General features: G+C 36.9%; 1 protein-coding gene across 6 annotated transcripts in view; it reads left to right on the forward strand.

Moving 5' to 3' along the window:
• The window catches only part of SBF2 (SET binding factor 2), a 522,324-nt gene that overhangs the window by 429,451 nt on the left and 71,997 nt on the right, over positions 1-20,876 (forward strand). For all 6 annotated transcript variants that reach the window (XM_014782916.2, XM_004418425.3, XM_087433230.1 and 3 more), the window contains one exon: positions 18,653-18,823. In XM_014782916.2, coding sequence (XP_014638402.1) covers positions 18,653-18,823 — 171 coding nt within the window. The remainder of the gene's footprint in view (positions 1-18,652; positions 18,824-20,876) is intronic.

Genomic DNA, 20,876 nt, shown 5'->3' on the forward strand with positions numbered 1-20,876 from the left:
ACTGTTGACCCCAGATCTTTCTGTTTTCCATGGTGAGCACTTACCAAAGGCAGTAAAAGGATTAAGGCACGCATCTCACAGAATGGATGTAAATAAATTATAAATATTTCATATTCCTTCTCCTACTTAAATTTGAAAATCATGCTTCCTGTCATCTAAATCATTGATAAAATGTTGAAAAGGGCAGAACTTAATAGCGGGCCACTTGACACTTCCTTTTAGGATAGTGTCAATCTACTTAGTCATTAGATGTGGAAAATATGACAGGAAAGGTAATTTGGAATCAAATCACAGAATGCCTAGAACGTCACGTTAAGGAGTTTAGACTAATATTATTCTCTAGTCGCTAAGAAGCATGCAATAGCATACTCCGGAACAGGGCAGTGACGTGAATGTGTTTCAGAAACTTAGAGCAGTGTGGAAGATGTTGGGGAGGATGGGGAGGTTGGAGGAACAGAGGCCATTTAGTAGGCTAGAATAACAGACAAGTGTTAATTAGAGTACTTAGGGAGAGATCCACATGGAAAGTTATCTGTAGCATAGTTTGCTTTTAGCAAGGATTACAAACCAAGTGCCTACAGAGGCCAAACAGATAATGCAAATGAGTTAAGCAAGCCAAAGGAAGAGCACATCTAATGAGGGCCACCACTGCTCAGCTCCAGCAGTTGTCACCATGCAGGAATACAGGAACATTGTTACCACATCGTTCAGTTTTTCAAGAGAAGCTAGAAATTTAGCTTGTGTGTGTGTGTGTGTGTGTGTGTGTGTGAGGAAGATCACCCCTGAGCTAACATCCATACCAATCCTCCTCTTTTTTTTGCTGAGGAAGACTGGCCCTGGGCTAACATCTGTGCCCATCTTCCTCCACTTTACATGGGACGCCACCACAGCATGGCCTGACAAGCGGTGCATCAGTGCGCACCCGGGATCCGAACCCAGGCCTCCAGCAGCGGAGCATGCGCACTTAACCGCTGCGCCACTGGGCTGACCCTAGAAATTTAGCTTTTATGTAGAATCTCTTTGTTTTTAAATGTTGGCTTAATTTTTTAAAAACCCTAGACAGCCAAAACAAAACACATCTGCGGCCAGATGCAGCTAACAGGATGCCAGCTTTACAACCTGTAGCTTTTAGCTTCTTCTGGTTGTGTGGTGTAGTAGAGAAAAGGCCTAAGGATAGGAATTAGAAGACTTTTGGTGAGGTACACCCCAATAACATAATTGAGAAAAGAATGTAAAATGCAAAACTCATGACACTCTTTGCGGGTAGCAAAAGCAAAGATTTTATTAACGACTTGTTCCTAAAGAGCACTTTATAAATAGGTTACTCTTCTAGTTTAATTTTGCTTAGGTAGCACTGTTTCCTTCTTATTAGTCAGCATTGTTAGCATTTTTGAGAAATCATAGATTTGATGGAGACTTGTGGAGGAGCTGCTGAATTACAGAAGTTATTACAGCAGAAGATAAATTATGTGATGCTATAAATACTTGACTCGGTGACGCAGCAAATTCCCTTTATGTCCAAAGGGAAACATTTTGTACCTAACTCATGAGGTCTGTGTTTAATTTCTGCAACTTTGCAGTTGTCCCTGTTAGTCACTGATAGATTTTTACCTGATGTGAAAGGCATCAAGATAAAGAGAGACCACTTTCAGAGGGAGATTTAAGTACTAGGGAAATGAAAGCAGAGAGAACCCTCAGTCATAATAGTGCTTTAGTATTGATGTCAGGGGATTACCAGGAAAAACTCAGAGAACCATCTGGAATGACTGTGAGAAATTAGAGAATGTCACTATACTCTTGGGTGACATTTCCAGATAATAAAATTAGAATAAAAAATGTAGTGTTAGAAGCAAATCCCTGGAAAATATGTAATTAACCTGTTTAGAATTCAATAAGCAAAATTTTGTATATCTCCAATACCTATGTTTAAGATACTTTAACCAGACATTTGAGTTGATGCCAAGATGTGCCATGTTTCTGCCCTCAAAATCTATTAGAAGAGACCCTTTTCTGTACACAAAATTTTTAAACTATTTATGTTTAATTAATTAATAGAAATGCTTAGTTCTTAAAGCCTAATAAATTGTTGGCCTTTTGATAAATATTTATCATCTCTTAATAAACATGCAAAAATAAGAACAATATAGGAACTGATTTCATACAATAAATTTTCTTATAAAACAATAGAGTATTACTTATTTTAAAAAACCTTCTGTACCTTGATCATTTTTGTTGTAATACAATTACCAATACTCTCTATTGCTATTACATTTTACCACATTCCAACTAAAATCTGTCAAAACCTGTTCTATCTTGTGTAATTCTGAGAGAGGTTCTAACATGTAATTTCAGCACATTCTTGAACAAAAATAGTCCTAAATGTAAAAATAGAATGAAATAATTGTTAGAGAAGTATAAACAAAGTTCTGTGTAAGATAGTGTCTTAGTCTGCTCAGGCTGCCATAACAAAATACCAGAGACTGGGCGGCTTCCACAACAAACATTTATTTTCTCATGGTTCTGGAGGCTAGAAATCCAAGATCAAGGTTCTGACCAGTTCAGTTTCTGGTTAAAGACTGTCTTTCTGGCTTGCAGTAGCTTTCTTACTATGTCCTCACGTGGCCTTTCTTCAGTGCATATATGCAGTGGGGTGGTGGTGAGAAGAGAGGAAGAGAGAGAGATACCAGATACTCTCTGGTGTCTCTTCTTATAAGGACACTAATCCTATTAGATCAGGGCAGCACCCTTATGACCTCATTTAACCTTAATTACTTCCTTCAAATACAACCACACAGGAGGTTAGGGCTTCAACATATGAATTTTAGGGGGACACAAACGGTCAGTCCATAACGGATATGAAATAGAGAGGGAGCAACTAGGGAAGGCAGTTTGAAAGAGGTAGCATTTGAATAGGCTCTTGCAGAATGGGTAGGATTTTAACCATTAGAGATTGGAAGGAGAGATTCCAAGTGGAAGAAATAGCTTAACCAATGTCATGATGGTGGGAAAGCAAAGAGTATGTTTAGCATACAGAGCATTTAGCACTTGCGCCTGCAGGATGACATCTACGTACCCAGGAAGTTGAGAAAGAGAGGATGTGGCCGGATTATTTAGTATCTTAGAAAACATCATTTTCTGGTTTTATCACTGCTCTAATTAGCTGTGTGACCTTGGTTATGTCCCTTTACTTCTCTGTGTCTCAGCATCCCCATGTGTCACTGAAAAAATTAAGCTCTTTCTGAGGTTTCTTTTAATTTAATGAGTCTATACTTCAAAACAAGTAAGTGATTTAAGTTTAACGACTGTTACGTGCTTGTGTGTACCCATATACTTTCACATTTGTGCTCTCACACCAGCAGATGTGCATACTTTTGCAAGTGTTTGATGATACACAGAAAAACCTGCTGCCACTTACGTACATTGAATTTGAACTCCTTCCACTTTGCTATGAATTGAGAACCTTTTTCTGCTTCTTCTAAGGACCCAAACGGGACCTCCCAGGGAGAGTTGACCAGGCAAATTGGGGAAATATATGGTTTCCCCAGCCTTGTTCCATACCCTTTTCCAACTTCATTGGCCCTCTTATTTTCCCCTGCTTCAGACTTCCAATTCGTTTATGACTGCTTTTTCTACCGTGTTAAGGAAACTTAATCTCAAAGGTTTCTTTCATACTCGGTTATGGGGCCAACTGGGTAAAGGTATCCCCAAACCTGCAGGGATATTTGCTTTTAAGTAGGAACCAGGCCTTAAACTATAAGAATGAAACATGAATAGTAAAAATCTAGACATTAATAAATGGACATAGAGGCTGGGGATTGGGGATAGGGAGATGGATTTTGTGGTGTTCCTAAAAGCCTTAGAAGTATGCTGGCCCAGTGGCATAGTGGTTAAGTTTGTGCACTTCGCTTTGGCAGCCCGGGGTTGATTCGTGGGTTCGGATCCCAGGCACAGACCTACACACTGCTCATCAAGCCATGCTGTGGCGGCATCCCACATAACAAAATAGAGGAAGATTGGCACAGATGTTAGCTCAGCAACAATCTTCCTCAAGCAAAAAGAGGGAGATTGGCAATGGATGTTAGTTCACGGCCAGTCTTCCTCACCAAAAAAAAAATAATTAAAAAATAAATAAATAAATAAAAAAGAAGTAAGACATGAACCCTTGGAGCTTGAAAACCATCTTCAGTCCTAGAACAATTTAATATAGCTTTACAGCTATTTATTCTCAGCCCTGGTCCTGTCTTGGTTATTTTTTAGCCGGAAATTACTGCTATTTATTTATTTTCTAGAATTCTAAATATAGGTGTGGGCTTACCCATACAAACACTTGGATAACTTTGACCCAATCTATATGATTCAATAGATAATTCTTCTTCCTGAAAAATGGCTACTAGGCCAACAGCTTGTTCCTCATTCTACAGTCTCAGTTTTAATGAATCTTTCCAAAATAAATAAGCAGTAGAACTAAAGTTGAAGAGCTGTTTTCCTCAGAAACAGGGGCATATTTCTTTTTAAGAAATACATTTTCTTCCCCCATTATATATAGTCAGCTTATAATACTAGGTTTTTCTTCTCAAAAATAGGTTGGTCTACTTCTGTCAGATATACATCCAAATCAAGAAGGTGTTATCTTCATAATGAACTTAAGCTAGGAGCTTAATGACTCATCTGAGAATTTTCTATCAGTCAGAAACTTTTCAAGATCCAACCCCAGTATTTACTGCTCTGTGGCCTCCACTTTGCGTGGGCACCAGCTTAGTGAATCACACTGGCTGTCCGTCACTCGTTCTTTGAAGACCGCAGTTTCAAAATAAAACCCCTAGAAAATGTAGGCGCTGAAGTAACAATTACAGTTACTTCACCCACGGTTGATTGTACCATGGGTGCAACCTACAATTTGAGTCTTTATTTGGTCATTGACAAGAGTCTTAAGTTTTTTAGTCAAAACTTCAGTGAAATTCAGAAATTTAGGCCCTAACATGTTGATTTTGTTGTTTATAGGAAATGCTTTCAAGACTTACTTTGCTTTTTGTAATTCTAACAAAATAATTTAATTATTATTATTATTTTGTCTCTGGAAAAGTTGAGTAGATGGAAACTAAAGAAAGAAAAGTTCTACTACAAAAATGTAATTCAATAGTACTGTGGTTTCTGCTTTCATCTAGTAAGAAGAAGAAAATAAGAAGTTCATTTTTCTTAGGTTATTTACTTGGTAGTAAAATTCGAGTTAAAAATCACTTAAAATCAGAGCTTGCTAATTGTGTTTTTCCTCTAGATTCTCTTTGTCATCAGAACAGTCTCTGAGAGAGAGATAACATTATCCAAATTTAATCGGAGGATTTAAACTCTGAAGTTTAATCACATGAGAAAAGAAATGTGCTTTTCCGGGGGATACACCCTTGTCTTTTTATCCTAATATAATAGTGACCTATTACATGCAGGACATCTAGAGGTGGATGGCCGTAGCCAGCTTTCTAGGTGCCTGGCCTGCCTCGTTGCCTCTGCAGATCCCTAAAACCACTTACCATTCCTCTACCTAGGCAAGTGCTTATATTTTCCAGAGATATCCATGACTTCCCACATGGGCTTTCAGCTGTTAAACTATGACCTTGTACAGCTGTGCCATAGCCCCCACTATCTCTTTGAGCCCCTGGCTGCTGCTACTATTTACTAAATACGTATTAAGTGCCAGGTACTATGCTAAGTGTTTTACATATTGACTCTTCCTATCTTCATGGGGCAAAGCTACCCTGAAATGAAGTTGGCACAGTACACCATAATCTTCTTAGCTTTGCTTCCATAATGTAGCTTCTGAATTATCAGACTGTGGTGAATGACTATAACTACCTCCATGACTGTGAGCTAATTTTTTTTCTTTTTTTATTGTGGTAAAATATAATATAAAACATAATATAAAATTTGCCATCTTAACCATTTTTAAGTGTACAGTTCAATGGTATTAAATACATTCACGTTGTTGTGCAACCATCACCACCATCTATCCCGATAACTCCTTTCATCTTATGAAACTGTAACTCTATACTTATTAAACAATAATTCCTCATTCTCCTCTCCCCCTAGCCTTTGGCAGCCACCATTACACTTTCTGTCTTTATGATTTTGACTACTCTAAGTACTTCATATAACCAGCCCTGGTGGTCTAGTGGTTATGATTCAGCACCTCACCGCCACTTCATTTCTGGTCAGGGAACTACACCACCCGTGTGTCAGTTGTCCTACTGTGGCAACTGCATGATGCTGAAAACTGTGCCACCCATATTTCAAATACTCTGTCCCCATGGACAGGTTTCAGTGGAGCTTCCAGAATAAGACAGATTAGGAAGAAGGACCTGGCCACCCACTTCTGAAAAAAATGGCCATGAATGGCAGCAGAGCATTGTCTAATATGGCACTGGAAGGTTAGAGAGGATAGTGCAAAAAGACCAGGCAGGGTTCTGCTCTGCTGTACACAGGGTCATTAAGAGTCAAAATCAACTCTAGGGCACTAACAACAATAAAGTACCTCATATAAGTGGAATCATACAGTATTTGTCCTTCTGTGACCAGCTTATTTCACTTAACATAACGTCCTCAAGGTTCATCCATGTTATGGCATATTGCACAATTTCCCTCCTTTTTAAGGCTGAATAATATTCCATTGTATGTATATACCACATTTTGTTTATCCCTTTATCAGTCAATGGACATTTTGATTGCTTCTGCATTTTAGCTATTGTGAATAATGCTGCTCTGAACATGGATGTACGAATATCTTTTTGAGACTCTGCTTTCAATTCTTTTGAAGTGAAATTGCTAGATCATATGGTAATACTGTTTTTATTTTTTTGAGAAACCACCACACTGTTTTCCACAGCAGCTGTACCATTTTACATTCCCACCAACAGTGCACAAGGGTTCCCTTTTCTCCACATTCTCACCAACACTTGTTATTTTCTGTTTTTTTGATAGTAGCCATCCTAATGGGTGTGAGGTGGTATCTTATTGTAGTTTTGATTTGCATTTTCCTAATTATTAGTGATGTTGAGCATGTTTTTATGTGCTTATTGGCCATTTGTATATCTTCTTTGGAGAAATGTCTATTCAAGTCCTTTGCCCATTTTTGAATCAGGTTTTTTGTTATTGTTGAGTTTTAGAAGTTCTGTATATTCTGGATATTAATCAAATATATGATTTGCAAATATTTTCTCCCATTCTGTGGGTTGCCTTGTTACTCTGTAGGTAGTGTCTTTTGATGCACAAAATTTTTAATTTTCAGGAAATCCAATTTGTCTATTTCTTTTTTTGTTACCTGTGCCTTTGATGTCATATCCAAGAAATCATTGCCAAATCCAATGTATCCAATTTGTCTATTTCTTTTTTTGTTACCTGTGCCTTTTGATGTCATATCCAAGAAATCATTGCCAAATCCAATGTCATAATATTTTTATACTGTACTAATTCACATCTCTTTAGACCTTTGTGGCACACTATAAAAATTGCTTTATAGTGATTGTTTCAGGTTGCTGAAAGCAATCCCCAAGTCCTAAAAAGACAGTTTTCCTCTGATCAAGTGGAATCCAAGAATCAATAGCATCACCAAAGCCATTTTTAGAATGGCTAATGTATTATATTTATCTAAGAACAATATAAGTTCCATCAGTGCAAGAATAACAGTTACTTTAGAACATGTGCTATTTTGGGTAAATACAAATTTTGTATTTGTATTTGTCACTCCATCTCTGGAATCTGCGAAGCCAATAGGGCTTGGGCACTGGAACTATTAGTTGTCAATGCCTCGTCCACCCTCACTTGTTAAACCGTTGCCTTGTTATGAATTTGCAACTCTCTCACTCCCTTGGTTATAATGTATTATCTTTTTAATATATGCTAGAATATTTTGTTTAGAATTTTTCCATCTATGTTCATTAAGCATATTGGTTTATTTTTGTAGTGTGTTCTGGTTTTGTTATCAGAGATAACAAATTCATAGAATGAGTTGGAAGTATTCCCTCCTCTTTAATTATTTGGAAGAGTTTGTGTTGAATTGGTATTAGTTCTTTCTTAAATGTTTGGTAGAATTCCTGGTGAAGCCACTTGTGTCAGGAGTTTTCTTTGTGGGAAAACTTTTTACTACAATTTCGTTTTCTCTGGTAGATATGGGCCTATTCAGGTTATCTTTTTCCTCTTGAGTGGGGTTTAGTAGTTTGTATTGTAGGAGAGGAAGACAGATCCTCTACCCTCCGGGTCCTTCTGGCTGGGCTATGAATTAAATTGACGTGAGACAGAATAACAGGAGAAAAATCAAACAAAGATTTATAACATGTATACATGGGAGAGACCCAGGAAAACTGAGTAACTCTCTAAAATGGCAGAGGCTGTTACCTTAAATACTATCTTCAGCTAAAGACAAAGGAGGATGTTAGGGGTGGGGGGAGTCAGTTATGGGAGATTACCAGAAAAGGACAGTAAACAAGAGTAAAGTTATTATGCAAATTTAAGTCTAGCCTTCTGCATTGATAAGAGTTTCTAGAGATAAGGTCGTCTCCCCTTCTTCGTGGTACAGAGAGGGAGATACCTTCACAAATGGAGATTTTCCGTACAAATGTAAGTGTCTCTTACAAAGGATAACTTCTACTTTTGCTTGGTTTTCAGAGTTTTTCCTATGTCTGCAGTTTTTAAAAGTAACCAGCCCAAAATAATCCTTATGCCATAGAGACACATTTTGGGGTGGCCAATTCTGATCCCCCACAGTATCTTTCAAGGAATTTATCCATTTCACCTAAGTTGTCAATATTGTTAACATAAAGTTATTCGTGATTATTTCTTTATGATCCTTTTAATATCTGTAGAGTCTTTAGTAATATTACCTCTCATTTCTGATATTGGCAGTTTTGTCTTTTTATTTCTAATCAGTCTGGCTAGAGATTTATCCATTTTATTAATCTTCTCAAAAAAACAGTTTTGGGTTTCACTGATTTTTTTTTATTATTTTTCTGTTATCTGTTTCATTGATGACTGCTTTCATTTATTAATTCCCTTTTTCTGCTCACCTTGACTTTAATTTGCTTTTCTTTTTCTAATTTCTGTAAGTGTAAGCTGAGGTCATTGATTTGAAAACATTATTCTTTTCTAATACAGGTATTTAGTGCTGTGAATCTCCCCCAAAGTATTGCTTTAATGGCATTCCGGAAATTCTGACATGTTGTGTTTTCATTTTCATTTAGTACAAAGTACTTTCTGATTTCCCCTTTTGTTTCTTCTTTGATCCATGAATCATCTAGTTTCCAAATATTTGGAGATGTTCCAGATACCCTTCTGTTATTGATTTCTAATTTATTTCTATTTTTGTCAGAGAATATACTTTGTATGATTTGAATCCCTTTAAATATATTAAGACTTCTTTAATCACCCAGAATTCAGGTTTTCTTGGTAAATGTTTTGTATGCACTTCAAAAGCGTGGGTATTTTGCTGTTGTGCTGTCAATGTCAATCAGGTTAAGTTAGTTGATAGTGTTATTCAAGTCTGTTATGTCCTTGCTGATTTTCTGCTTACATTTCTATTAATTATTTAGAGAGAGAAGTTGAAATCCCCAACTATAGTTGTGTATTTATTTCTCTTGCATTTCTATCAGATTTTGTTCATGTATTTTGAAGGTCTCTTTTATGGTACGTAAACACTTTGGGTTTTTGTGTCTTCTTGATTAATTGACCCTTTACCATTATGAAATGACTTTCTTTATCTGTGGTAATATTCTTTGCTTGGAAATCTAAATCATCTTCTAAAAACATATCCACTCCTGCTTTCCTTTTACTAGTGTCAGCATAGTATATCTTTTTCCATCCTTTTTTTAAAGTAAACTTTTATTTTAGGGTATTTTGACATTTACCAAAAGTTGCAAAGATAATATAAATAGTTTCCACATGTCTTCACTTAGTTCCTGCTGTCAGCAACCTCTTTTTTAATGTTTTATTGAGATACAATTAGCATGCCATACAATTCATCCCTTTAAGTATACAATTCAATGGTTTTTAGTATATTCCCTTCTACCACAATCAATTTTAAAATATTTTCATTACCATGAGAAGAAACACTGTACACACTATGTGTCACTACCTATTTCCCTCATCCCCTAAGCCCTGGGCCACCCCTAATCTACTTTCTGTCTCTATGAATTTGCCTGTTCTGGATATTTCATATGAATGAAATCATACAACGTGTGATCTTTGATGACTGGCTTCTTTCACTTAGCTTGTTTTCAAGGTTCATCCATGGTATAGCATGTATCAGTACCTGATATCTTTTTATTGACACATAATGTTACATTTTACGTATATACCACATTTTATTTATCAGTTGAACATTTGGGTTGTTTACATTTTTTTATTGAGATATAATTTATATACCATAAAATTCACTCTTTGAAAGTGCGAAAAGGGCTTTTTCTTCTCTAAGTAGTATGGGGTTTCAGTTTTATCTGATCTTCAAAATTTGTTATTGCTTATAAATCCATTTTATGACTTCAAAAATTTTATTACCATCGCTGATCTAGTGTTGTCTCCTTTCTCATTCTCTTTGTTCTTATATGTTTCTGCAATTTTTTTCCTTTGCTGTCATTTCAGTGAGGTTTGGGGAGCAAAAAAATATTCAATCTGCCACATTTAATAAAAATATTCCCTAAAATTATTTTTGGAAACGGAAAATAAATTGTTCAAAATTCCATTACCTTTACTTCATTTTCCTTTTGCCTTTTTCCTCCCAGTCTTTGTGTACTTGCAGACGTAATATTGACTTGTTTTCTGAAGTGTAGCGTAAACACTTCATTCATAAGCACATCATCATATTAACCACTTCAATGGCAGTTTAATTTTTTTATGTTAATAATGTACCATCATTCGCCTAACTTTTCTTCTCTATAGTTAGACATTAAAATTGCTAACTTTGGAGGGGGTATAGCTATTAAAGATAATGCCTTAGTAAACACTTTTGTTGAGCTTTTGGGCCATTTGCAAGTACACATAGTGAGAGCTATGACTCACCAAATTCCTCCATTTCCTGTGCCAGGACCCACTGATGTCTTTCTTCTATTGTTCCTTTTGCATTTACATCTCAGAGAAAACACTTTGTGATATATCTACTAGTAGTCTTTTTGCTGATTGTGTTCTCCCAGTCAGGCCCTTTATCTCCTGGTTTACTGTGCTGTTATGAACAACATTGTTAGGTTCATCAGTCAACACATCTGGAGTTGTTGTCTCTCCATATAGATTATATAGGCACTTTGTAGACAGGGATCCCATAGTGCTTGGTATTGAGTTAATGAAAAACACAAGTTTCCAGTAAACACGTAAGGATAGATTTTTTTTTATTTGTTTCTAAACAGGTTTAAGAATAGTTACATCAAATGTTTAAAAATCCATGAGTTCATAAAAATATGAATAAAAAAGAGAAAAACGAATTGGTCATCTATGATGGATGCTGGAAAAACAAGTCATTGTTTTTAAAACTGATAAATGAAGGGATAAAATCATGTATGTATCGTGCTTTCTAATACAGACTGTATGTTTGGATCACCAAACAGTTGATGAGAAGTTTCTCTTTATAGAAATATTCCAGCTAATAAGTGAGAGAGTAAAGGTAGAGTGAGAATGTCACTATTTTATTACTCCTAATGATTAATGAATCTAGACATTGACCATCAGTGGCCTTTAACATCACGAAAGGAGAAACAACCAGATGTATCTCTTATGGTAGTACTGTCCATGAAGTATTCTTGCCAAACAATCAAGCCTGAATCTAGATCAAGCCTGTAGATCCAACTACCAATTTGCAGGAAATACAGAGGACAAAAGAATGTCACATGACACCACTGGAATGCAGTCAGCAATCACCAGACTGATGGAAATTCTGTTGGAATAATATATGGACCTTATTTGAGTCCTTCCTAAGTCAAACAGACTGATTATTTAAAAGGGACAAAAAAGGAAAGAAAACAAAGAAAAAGTTTCTTAACATAAAGATAATTAAAAGTTTAAACACTGACTAGATATTTGATATTAAATAATTATTGTTAATTTTTTTAAATAGTGGATTTGCAAAAAATCTGCATGAAATAATTTCTCATTGGAAAAATAACCACTGTACAATAACTCAAAAATGTTTTTGGACAGATAACAATGGGAATTACCGTATTTGTTAGGCCTCTCTTAAGTACCACCAGGCACTATTCCATGGTACTGAAACCAATAATCAAAGTTGGCAGTTGACGTGTGTGATAATATTCATGCGCCATTGTGTATAATAGCAAAAAGTTGGAAACAATACAAATGTCCATTAACAGGAACGAGGAAATGCTATATATTCATACAATGGAATTCCATACAGTGGTTAACTGCGCAGTGATTACAAAACTAGATTCTGTAGCTAAACTACCAGGGTTTGAATCCCAGCTCTGGTTCTGCCACTTCCTAGCAGTATTCTCTTAGACTAGTTACTTAACTTCTCTGTGCCTCAGTTTCTTCACCTTTAAAACAGGGTAATCATGAGATTGCTGTAAGGACTAAGTCAGTGGATAAATATACATAGTGAGAGCTCAGTACAGGTTAGTTATAGTAATAATTATTATGTATTATTACGTGGATAAGTCTAGCAACATAATGTATGAAAAACCAAGTTGCAGAATAAAACATAATATGATACCATTTATATAAAGTTTAAAAACCTGCAAAAAAAAAAACGGAGAGGGGATTTGGAGCCTGTGTTGTGTTTTTAAGAGTACCAAACCCAGGCAAAGTACTTGACAACGAGCCTGTATTTAATTTCTGGACCACAAAGGAAAGAAATTGATTCATACTCTGATTTCTCAATATTTACTAAGCAACTTAATACAGAGAATCACTAGAAGGATAATCATTAGAAGGACTTCAACCCTGTCATTCCAACTACTGACATTGGCACATCAAATGAATACTGGGCAATAGTGTTGAATGAATATACTTCTTGTGCAGAAATTATGTGCCTGGATCTTCTAAGCAACCCCAGAGAGGTTTAGACCATTATGAATTTGAAGTTACTTGCACTTAGAGTATCAGGTAGTAGAACAGGAAAAACTATAGTAGATTCTCATAATCACCTCCTTTTAATTGGATTACTCACCATTCTGTAACTCCTAATGACTAATGAACACAGTATCCTAAATACTCATTGCTTATAGGCCACTCTCTTTCTGCCCCTAATAACTGAGTTGTATGTTTACAAAGAGCCAGTTGTGTTTTGCCCTAATTACATAGTTTAGTTAAATTTTACATAGATCAGTGAAATATAAGTTGTATACTTTGAAAAGCATCAATAAGAGATAAAATGAAACCTGCAATATAATCCTGTATACTCTTTATGCATATATACAGGTGGAAAAACATAAATGGGCATGAAAAATACCTAATTCAGGATCCTTGTTACCTCTAAGATAGAAGGAAAATGGGATCAAGAGAGGTACACAGTGGGCTTCAACCAAATCTGTAATATTATGTGTCCTTTGTTTAAAAAAAAAATGCACAAAGCAAATATGTTTAAGATTTGGTTAAAATTGATAAATACAGGTTTTGGATGCACATTTTTCCTATTCCTATCTTCCTTTTGTTTGTCCCTCAAGACTAAGCATTTCCAAAGTTCATCAGAAAATACTCAGAAATAAATTCTTAAAGTGACTTAGTATCTGGACTTGGTCAGACCAGTGTAGAATCATAAAAGGACTGGCTGGCACCATCTCTGAACTGTGCAGTGAGGTGCACTTGTATTCCAGTGTGCAGAACTGGATAGGAAATACCCAGCAATCAAAACAGTGAATCTTTTTATTTTGCAGTATTCTTTAAGACCGTTACATATTTAAGGAATTAGTCCTGCCAGCTAGCTTTTTTCCCTGAAATCTGGTTTCCCTCTGAGCTCCCTAATTAGAGCCTTGGGCCTGGAGAGCAAACATGTCTAGCCAGACAGGCCTTAGACAGGCCCCTCGTACTGCTATCTTAACCTTTCCCTTGACCAACTCGTCTCTGAGGTGATTTGTGCATTTATTTGGATTTGAATCTGGCCTGCTGGTTGGTGAGCCCCATGAATTTATTCTCTATATCCTGTCCCATGCTGGGTTTCCTTTGAATGCTTTGTGGAAAATGAATGCCATTGCTTAATCTAGTACCTTCAGGGCTATTTTTTCTAGATAAGGAAGGAAGTCAACACATTCTTAAACATCTCATAAAAGTTCATGGCAAAATATCACTTGTTTCTTTAGAACAGAATCATAAGAATTATTATGAAATGTAAAGTAAATATTGTTGCCAGAATTAAAGGGAAAGAAAGAGAAATGTCATTTGACAACAGCATTCTCTACCAGCACCACCACCCTCACACTCTCAGTGCAAATTGAGTCTCATCTTTGTGCAAAATAAAAAGTCATGAGCCAGCTCTGGTGGCCTGGTGGTTAAAGTTTGGCATGCTCTGCTTTGGCGGCCCAGGTTCAGTTCCCTGTGCATGGAACCACACCACTTGTCTGTTGGTAGCCATGCTGTGGCAGCGGCTCACATAGAAGAACCAGAAGAACTTACGACTATACGCACCTGTGTACTGGGGCTTTGGAGAGGAAGAAGAAAGAAAGGGGAGGAAGATTGGCAACGGATGTTAGCGTAGGGCGAATCTTCCCCTGCAAAAAAAAAAAAAAGAAGAAATGCAGAATCTTTTCTGCACACAGACCTACTGAATCAGAAGCTGCATTTTTAAAAAATTAATTAATTTTAAAAAATAAAATAAAATGAAAGGTCATGAAATTGGCATATGGACCAATTTGAGAAACCGTCTTGGGAAAGTTTTTGTCTTCAAATCAAAGAAGTGATTAGAACCAGGAGATAGTTTTATCCACAGGTGCTTATTTTCTTTGTTTACTAAAACTACTATTACTGTCACAGGATACACTGAATCTAAAATCCTAAACAGTCTTGTTGCATCTTTCTCTAGATAATTATAACTTTGTTTTATGGAATATCTTAATTTTTGTATCTTACAGAAATGATGTAGAATAATGGAAAACCTTATTTCTGTTCCCTTCTCTACTACCCATCTTGGTGGGTGACCTTAGCCAAATCCATTTTCTTTATAGGGTCTCTCAAATGTACAGTGAGGACATGCAGTGTTCACCGTACTACCCACTTGATAGCCCAGCCAGACTGCAGAGCTCCATTTTTGCAATTCCTATCTAAAGCCCTGATGAAATCTAGGCAGAATAAGGTGCTACTGCCCTCTGCTGGTCCTAAGAACACCCCTGCCCATCAGTGCAGTGGCCCTGCCCATCCTAAGAGCGAGGGATATAGTGCCCCTTGCTGTTGAGAAGACATAGCAGGAAACCACAAAGAAAGGAGGCAAATTTCAGGTTAGGAAAGATAATAATATTTGAAGTAGTATTTGAGAATTAATGATTTCTTATGCATGTATCAGGTGCCATAGCCATTTGTGACTGTCTTGCCACCAAAAACTATTTATCCTATAATCACTTCATCCTGCTATAATTCTCACCTAGTAAACAAGCTGTGGGTTCTGACGCTTTGGGCCCCTGTCACTCTGTTTTATACCGTTTTTCTGCTTTAGAACATACATAGTCCACTTATATTCAAAACATATAGGGAATTTTTTACATATTCACTTTTAGTTTCAGAATAAACAGGAAGATAATAACTGATATGTGCCAAGGAAAGTGAAAATGCAGCATCAGTAAGAAAAATGCTGAAAGAGAAAGTCAGGGCTTCATCATACTGTCAGATTCCTGTAGAGCTCTGTCAAGTTGTAGTAAGAGATTTGTAATTAATAATAACTTTTTTGATGTGTTGAAGATCCTAAAAGTACTTCATGTGAGAAACTGATAAGGATTTGTTCAGAGCTCAGTTTTTCTGAGCTCATCTATATTAATATAATTTCAGAACTCCAAAATTTTAAGAGCTGCTATTCATTACATTGCCTTTGTAAGAAATGGTGCTGCCTCTGATTATACTCATGGGAGAGGCAGTTGAGAATTATGCTTTTATCTTGTTTCAATTTCATGCCTTTAAAATCTCTCAAAATAGGCCTATGCACTGCTACTGCGGTCGTTGTTAGTCCTTAGAGTGCTTAGGGGCAAAAGAAAAATTTGCAGCCCACATCCGAAGTATCTTCAAGCAGAGTATAAGGAGCATGTGATTCACAGTGTCTGTGGCTTCTGCTGACATACTCACAGAACCACACACATTTTGTCTCTGATTTCCCATGGGTAGATAGTAGCCATGTCTTAAATGAGCAGACAGGCATTGTGAAGACCAACAGTGATCTTCGTGCAGCTTCGCCTTGGGAAACTCCTGATTTTTGCTTCATGGTCAGTCCCTGCTTACAGCCACCTAATAGAGTTATAGTCGACCACCTCAGCAACAGTGCATAGGCCTATCTTAAAAGGGACTTACTTACACATGGGATGCAGAAATACACAAACTCTCATAGGCAAAATCACAGCCACCCTACATTCAGCTACACAAGTACTACATTTCATGGTAGGCATGGTGCCTATTCCAGTTCAAGGTTTAGTCTGCTCTAGACCAAGAAGGAAATTAGCATGTTTTGAGCATATAATTTTTACCAAGTATCTTGTACATCTGCTGTGCATCCCTAAGAAATGAACCAACTTTTGCTACATAACTGTTATGTATATAACCTTAATAATAATCTTCTGTGTCCAACATTTCAGGGGAAGAGAATTCAGCTTATTAAATTGCTTCAAAATAAAACTTATATTATCAGAAACTCTAGTTCCACTCTCAAAAAACAAATGAACTCAATTCCAAAGAATAAAATGGACAAAAAAGTTATGTTTATTGAGAGTGTTACTTGTTGTTTGCTGAAGATGATGGATTAAAAAATTTTTGAGGGGCTGGCCTGATGGCATAGTGGTTAAGTTCGTGCACTCTGCTTCAGGGCCTGGGGTTCCCCAGGTTTGGATCTCAGGCGCGGACCAACACACCGCTTGTCAAGCCATACTGTGGCAGCATCCCGTATAAAGTAGAGGAAGATGGGCACAGATGTTAGCCCAGGGCCAATCTTCCTCAGCAAAAAGAGGAAGATTGGCAACGGATGTTAGCTCAGGGCTAATCTTCCTCACCAAAAAAAAAAAAAATTTGAAACATTTTTAACTTTTAGAGGTGAAAACAATAACTGTGGAAAGATGACTCAGATCATTAACTGAAATTTAGCAATGTATATTATCTGTAAAATTACAAACACAGTGTTAATTAAAATCATATCAGAGGTTTTGAGGCAGAATATTACTTTGGGAAACAAAATCCTAAAGTGCAAAAAAAAAAACAGACAGCAGTGCTAATTGGTATTTAATTTATTTTATGATTTTCTTTCAGTTCCTTTGCAAGACAATTTGGTATAGTAAAAAGATCAGGAGCTTTGGAACCGAATAAACTTTGGGCTTGAAACCCAATTTCACCACTTATGTAATTGCTATATGGCCTTGGGCAATCACTTAAACCTCCCTGAACTTCTATTTTCTTTTCTTTAAATTGGCAATAGGGCCGACCTGGTGGTGTAGTGGTTGGGTTCGGCATCCTCTGCTTCAGTGGCCCGGGTTTGCAGGTTCGGATCCCGGGTGTGGACCTACACCACTCTTCACGCCATGCTGTGGCGATGTCCCACATACAAAAAATAGAGGAAGATGGGCATGGATGTTAGCTCAGGGCCAGTCTTCCTCAAGCAAAAAGAGGGAGATTGGCAACAGGTGTTGGCTCAGGGCCACTCTTTCTCACCAGTAAATAAATAGGCGATAATAATGTGCATCTTAACAAGATTTTAGTATTTAAAGAGATATATAAATATTTATGAAGTGTCTCAAGTGACAGAGTTAGTTTTCCTTACTTCTGTTGTTAATCACAGAGTACGGTTTACTCTTATTTTGAAGCCCAGCAGGAAGTCCTGGAAAGAAAGATTTGGTTTGAGATTACCTTCCCATGCCCAGACTTGGTTAACAGAAAATGCCCTTGAAGCCCAGGACAGTCTGCTAGGAAGTATGTGAGCCAGGCAGCAGCCTTGTTGGGGAGGTAAAGGGCTAGAGTGAGCAGTAGGGAGGGTGCAATTCCTCTTGAGTCCCAAATTCATGACACGCCTTCATTCTGTGTGTAAGGCCAAGTTGTAGGCTCACTCACATGTCGATTAGTACCCCCCCAAAATGTACTCTAAAACCAAGTAGAAGAAATTTTAAATTATCTGGAGTTTTATGTTTAGATTGTGATGGATTTTCTTATATGTCCTAATTGTAATGAGGCCTACCAACTCTCCAGTGCCTACTGTGTGCACAGTACAGTGGTAGGTACTTTTCATATATTCTCTAATTCATATAATAACTTTGATTTTTAGCTGCTGTGAAAATGTCCATTTTAATAGATAAAGTGACTGAGACCCTAAAGGATTTGATAGCAAGCCCAAAGTTGCCAGTTAAAAATGAATAGATTGCTGATTGCTAAGCTCATCCTGCTGTAAGATATCGTTTATAGATAAATCATTTGATCCCTTGGTTAACTGTGGCCCCTGTAACCTGAACTGTCATGACTCTGTCAGCCCCATGGTGATGTATATTGTGTGTTCTCACAGAAACTTGCCCCTGGAGTCAGCCAGTTTGCCTACACCTGCGTACAGGACCACTCCATTTGGACAAATCAGCAATTCTGGGAGACAACCTTTTATAATGCAGTGCAGGAACAGGTTCGTTCCCTGTATCTCTCAGCCAAGGAAGACAATCACGTCCCACATCTGAAGCAAAAGGTGAGACAAGAGAAGAAAGGTACTTGTGTGGGGCTGGGATCCTGGCTTCAAGGAAAGCTTCTTCATGTATTCCCAGCACAAAAGGAAATCTAGCCACTTCCTACCAATGTATTTGGGGTTTACGTTAGGGAGCCTTGTTGGTGAGCATCTTTCTTCTGTTGATTTATGACATATTTTTTCATAATAACTTCTTAATACGGTTCTTTAGCACTAGAATTGCTTTATTATATTTTAGTAAGTAAGAATTCCCTGGAAACTATTATAGGAGGTTGAACAGAAAGAACAAACCTAGAATACCTAGGCAGATGTCTTTGTGCAATTAACTTCTTGAAGAAATGTCAAATTAAAGTTAATTGACTCTAAAATAAATGTAAAATTCAGTAGTTCTGCTCAAAAGTATGCCAGCAATAAATCTAGGTCTCCTGTTAGGAATATTCTATAGGCTTCCATTTATTTTATCAGCATAAAATACCAAGAAAATATTTTAAAATAAAATTATTTTTAGTTTGAAAAAGTAGTTTAAATTTTTCTGAAATTTTAAAATGTTCACTAGCTGTCTGGTCTTGGGCAATTCGCTTTGCCTCTCTGTGCCTTATTTCCTCATTGGTAAAATGAATAGATATGATTATTGTAAGATTTTAATGTCTAATACAAGTAAAGGGCATTTAAGTAATATAGTAAGTATATAAATATAAATATATCCTATATTTGTAAATATAGGAAATAATGTTAGAAATTATCATCCTCGTTAATTGAACTTAAAGCAGCATTAAAGACTTGAATATCAGTGTTGATTCACTTTAAGAGTAATTTTTAGGGGCCAGCCTGGTGGCGCAAGTGGTTAAGTGCGCGCTCCACTGCGGCGGCCCGGGGTTCGCAGGTTCAGATCCCGGGTGCACATTGACGCACTGCTTGGCAAGCCATGCTGTGGCGGCGTCCCATATTAAGTAGAGGAAGATGGGCATGGATGTTAGCCCAGGGCCAGTCTTCCTCAGCAAAAAGAGGAGGATTGGTAGATGTTAGCTCAGGGCCAATCTTCCTCACAAAAGAAAAAAAAAGAGTAATTTTTAATTCTTATACTGAGCTAACACACTGCTACTGATCCTTTCTATTATGCTATTTTAAATTGACCTAATGTGAAATAAATGAACCTAGATATCTAACAGAAACTATATAGTTATACTCAAATATTTCTATGCCTCATGTAATTTTAAATGTATTATTGGTCTATTATTAGTATGATAAGAACAGAAACTTTAATAACAAATAGCACTATCTGACACCTATCTGATATTCCAAATTATTATTGTACACTGTTAGTGTAAATTGTTTGCTTAATTTAATTTAAAACTTAGATTTTTCTTTCAAAACACCACATGCGCTTGGGTAAGGAATAATTTGTAGCAGATGTAAAGACATGTTCCAGAAATAATTGGGCAAGTGGGGTGCTTTTGATAGTTTTTTAAGCAGCTGTAATGCTAACGTTGGTTTATCGCAAAAGCATTTGTAGAGCAAACACGTGTCACTGCTTCTGTGTCCTCTGTTCTAAAGAAGTCTGCCTCTGAGTCCCGGATTAGATGTGTGAGACTATAGATATGCCAGCTCTTCATAAGCTATAAAGTGCTAGGCAGATGTGGGTTACTGTTATTGTTTAATCTTCAGCCTACTAGCAAACCCCTCTTAAAAATCCCATGGTCATCTATATACCCAAGTGGTGATAATGTTTGACTCACATTTACAAGGAAATCTAGCTCTATTTTTTGTGACTTTGGTCATTCTATCTTCTTCTCCCAAAGAGCAGAAGAAAAGAAACATATCAGAGTATTAGTAAATGCTACTGGAGCATTCATACCTGAGTTTTTATAGGTACTTCAGGTCAACAATTTATCATAACTGGCAGCTTGAAAGGGATGGAGCCGTAGAGGTAAATAAATGCAGTGAAATGTTAGCAATGAGAAGTGTTTCCATCTGTGCTTTCCTACTGCTTCCTTGGGTTTGTCATGTGGTTCCACTCAGAGCCTGCTGGAGCTGGGAAATAAAGAAGACTAGGTTT

The sequence above is a fragment of the Ceratotherium simum genome, chromosome 7 (assembly GCF_057802395.1).
Source record: "Ceratotherium simum simum isolate JZ-2026a chromosome 7, ASM5780239v1, whole genome shotgun sequence".
NCBI lineage: Eukaryota > Metazoa > Chordata > Mammalia > Perissodactyla > Rhinocerotidae > Ceratotherium > Ceratotherium simum.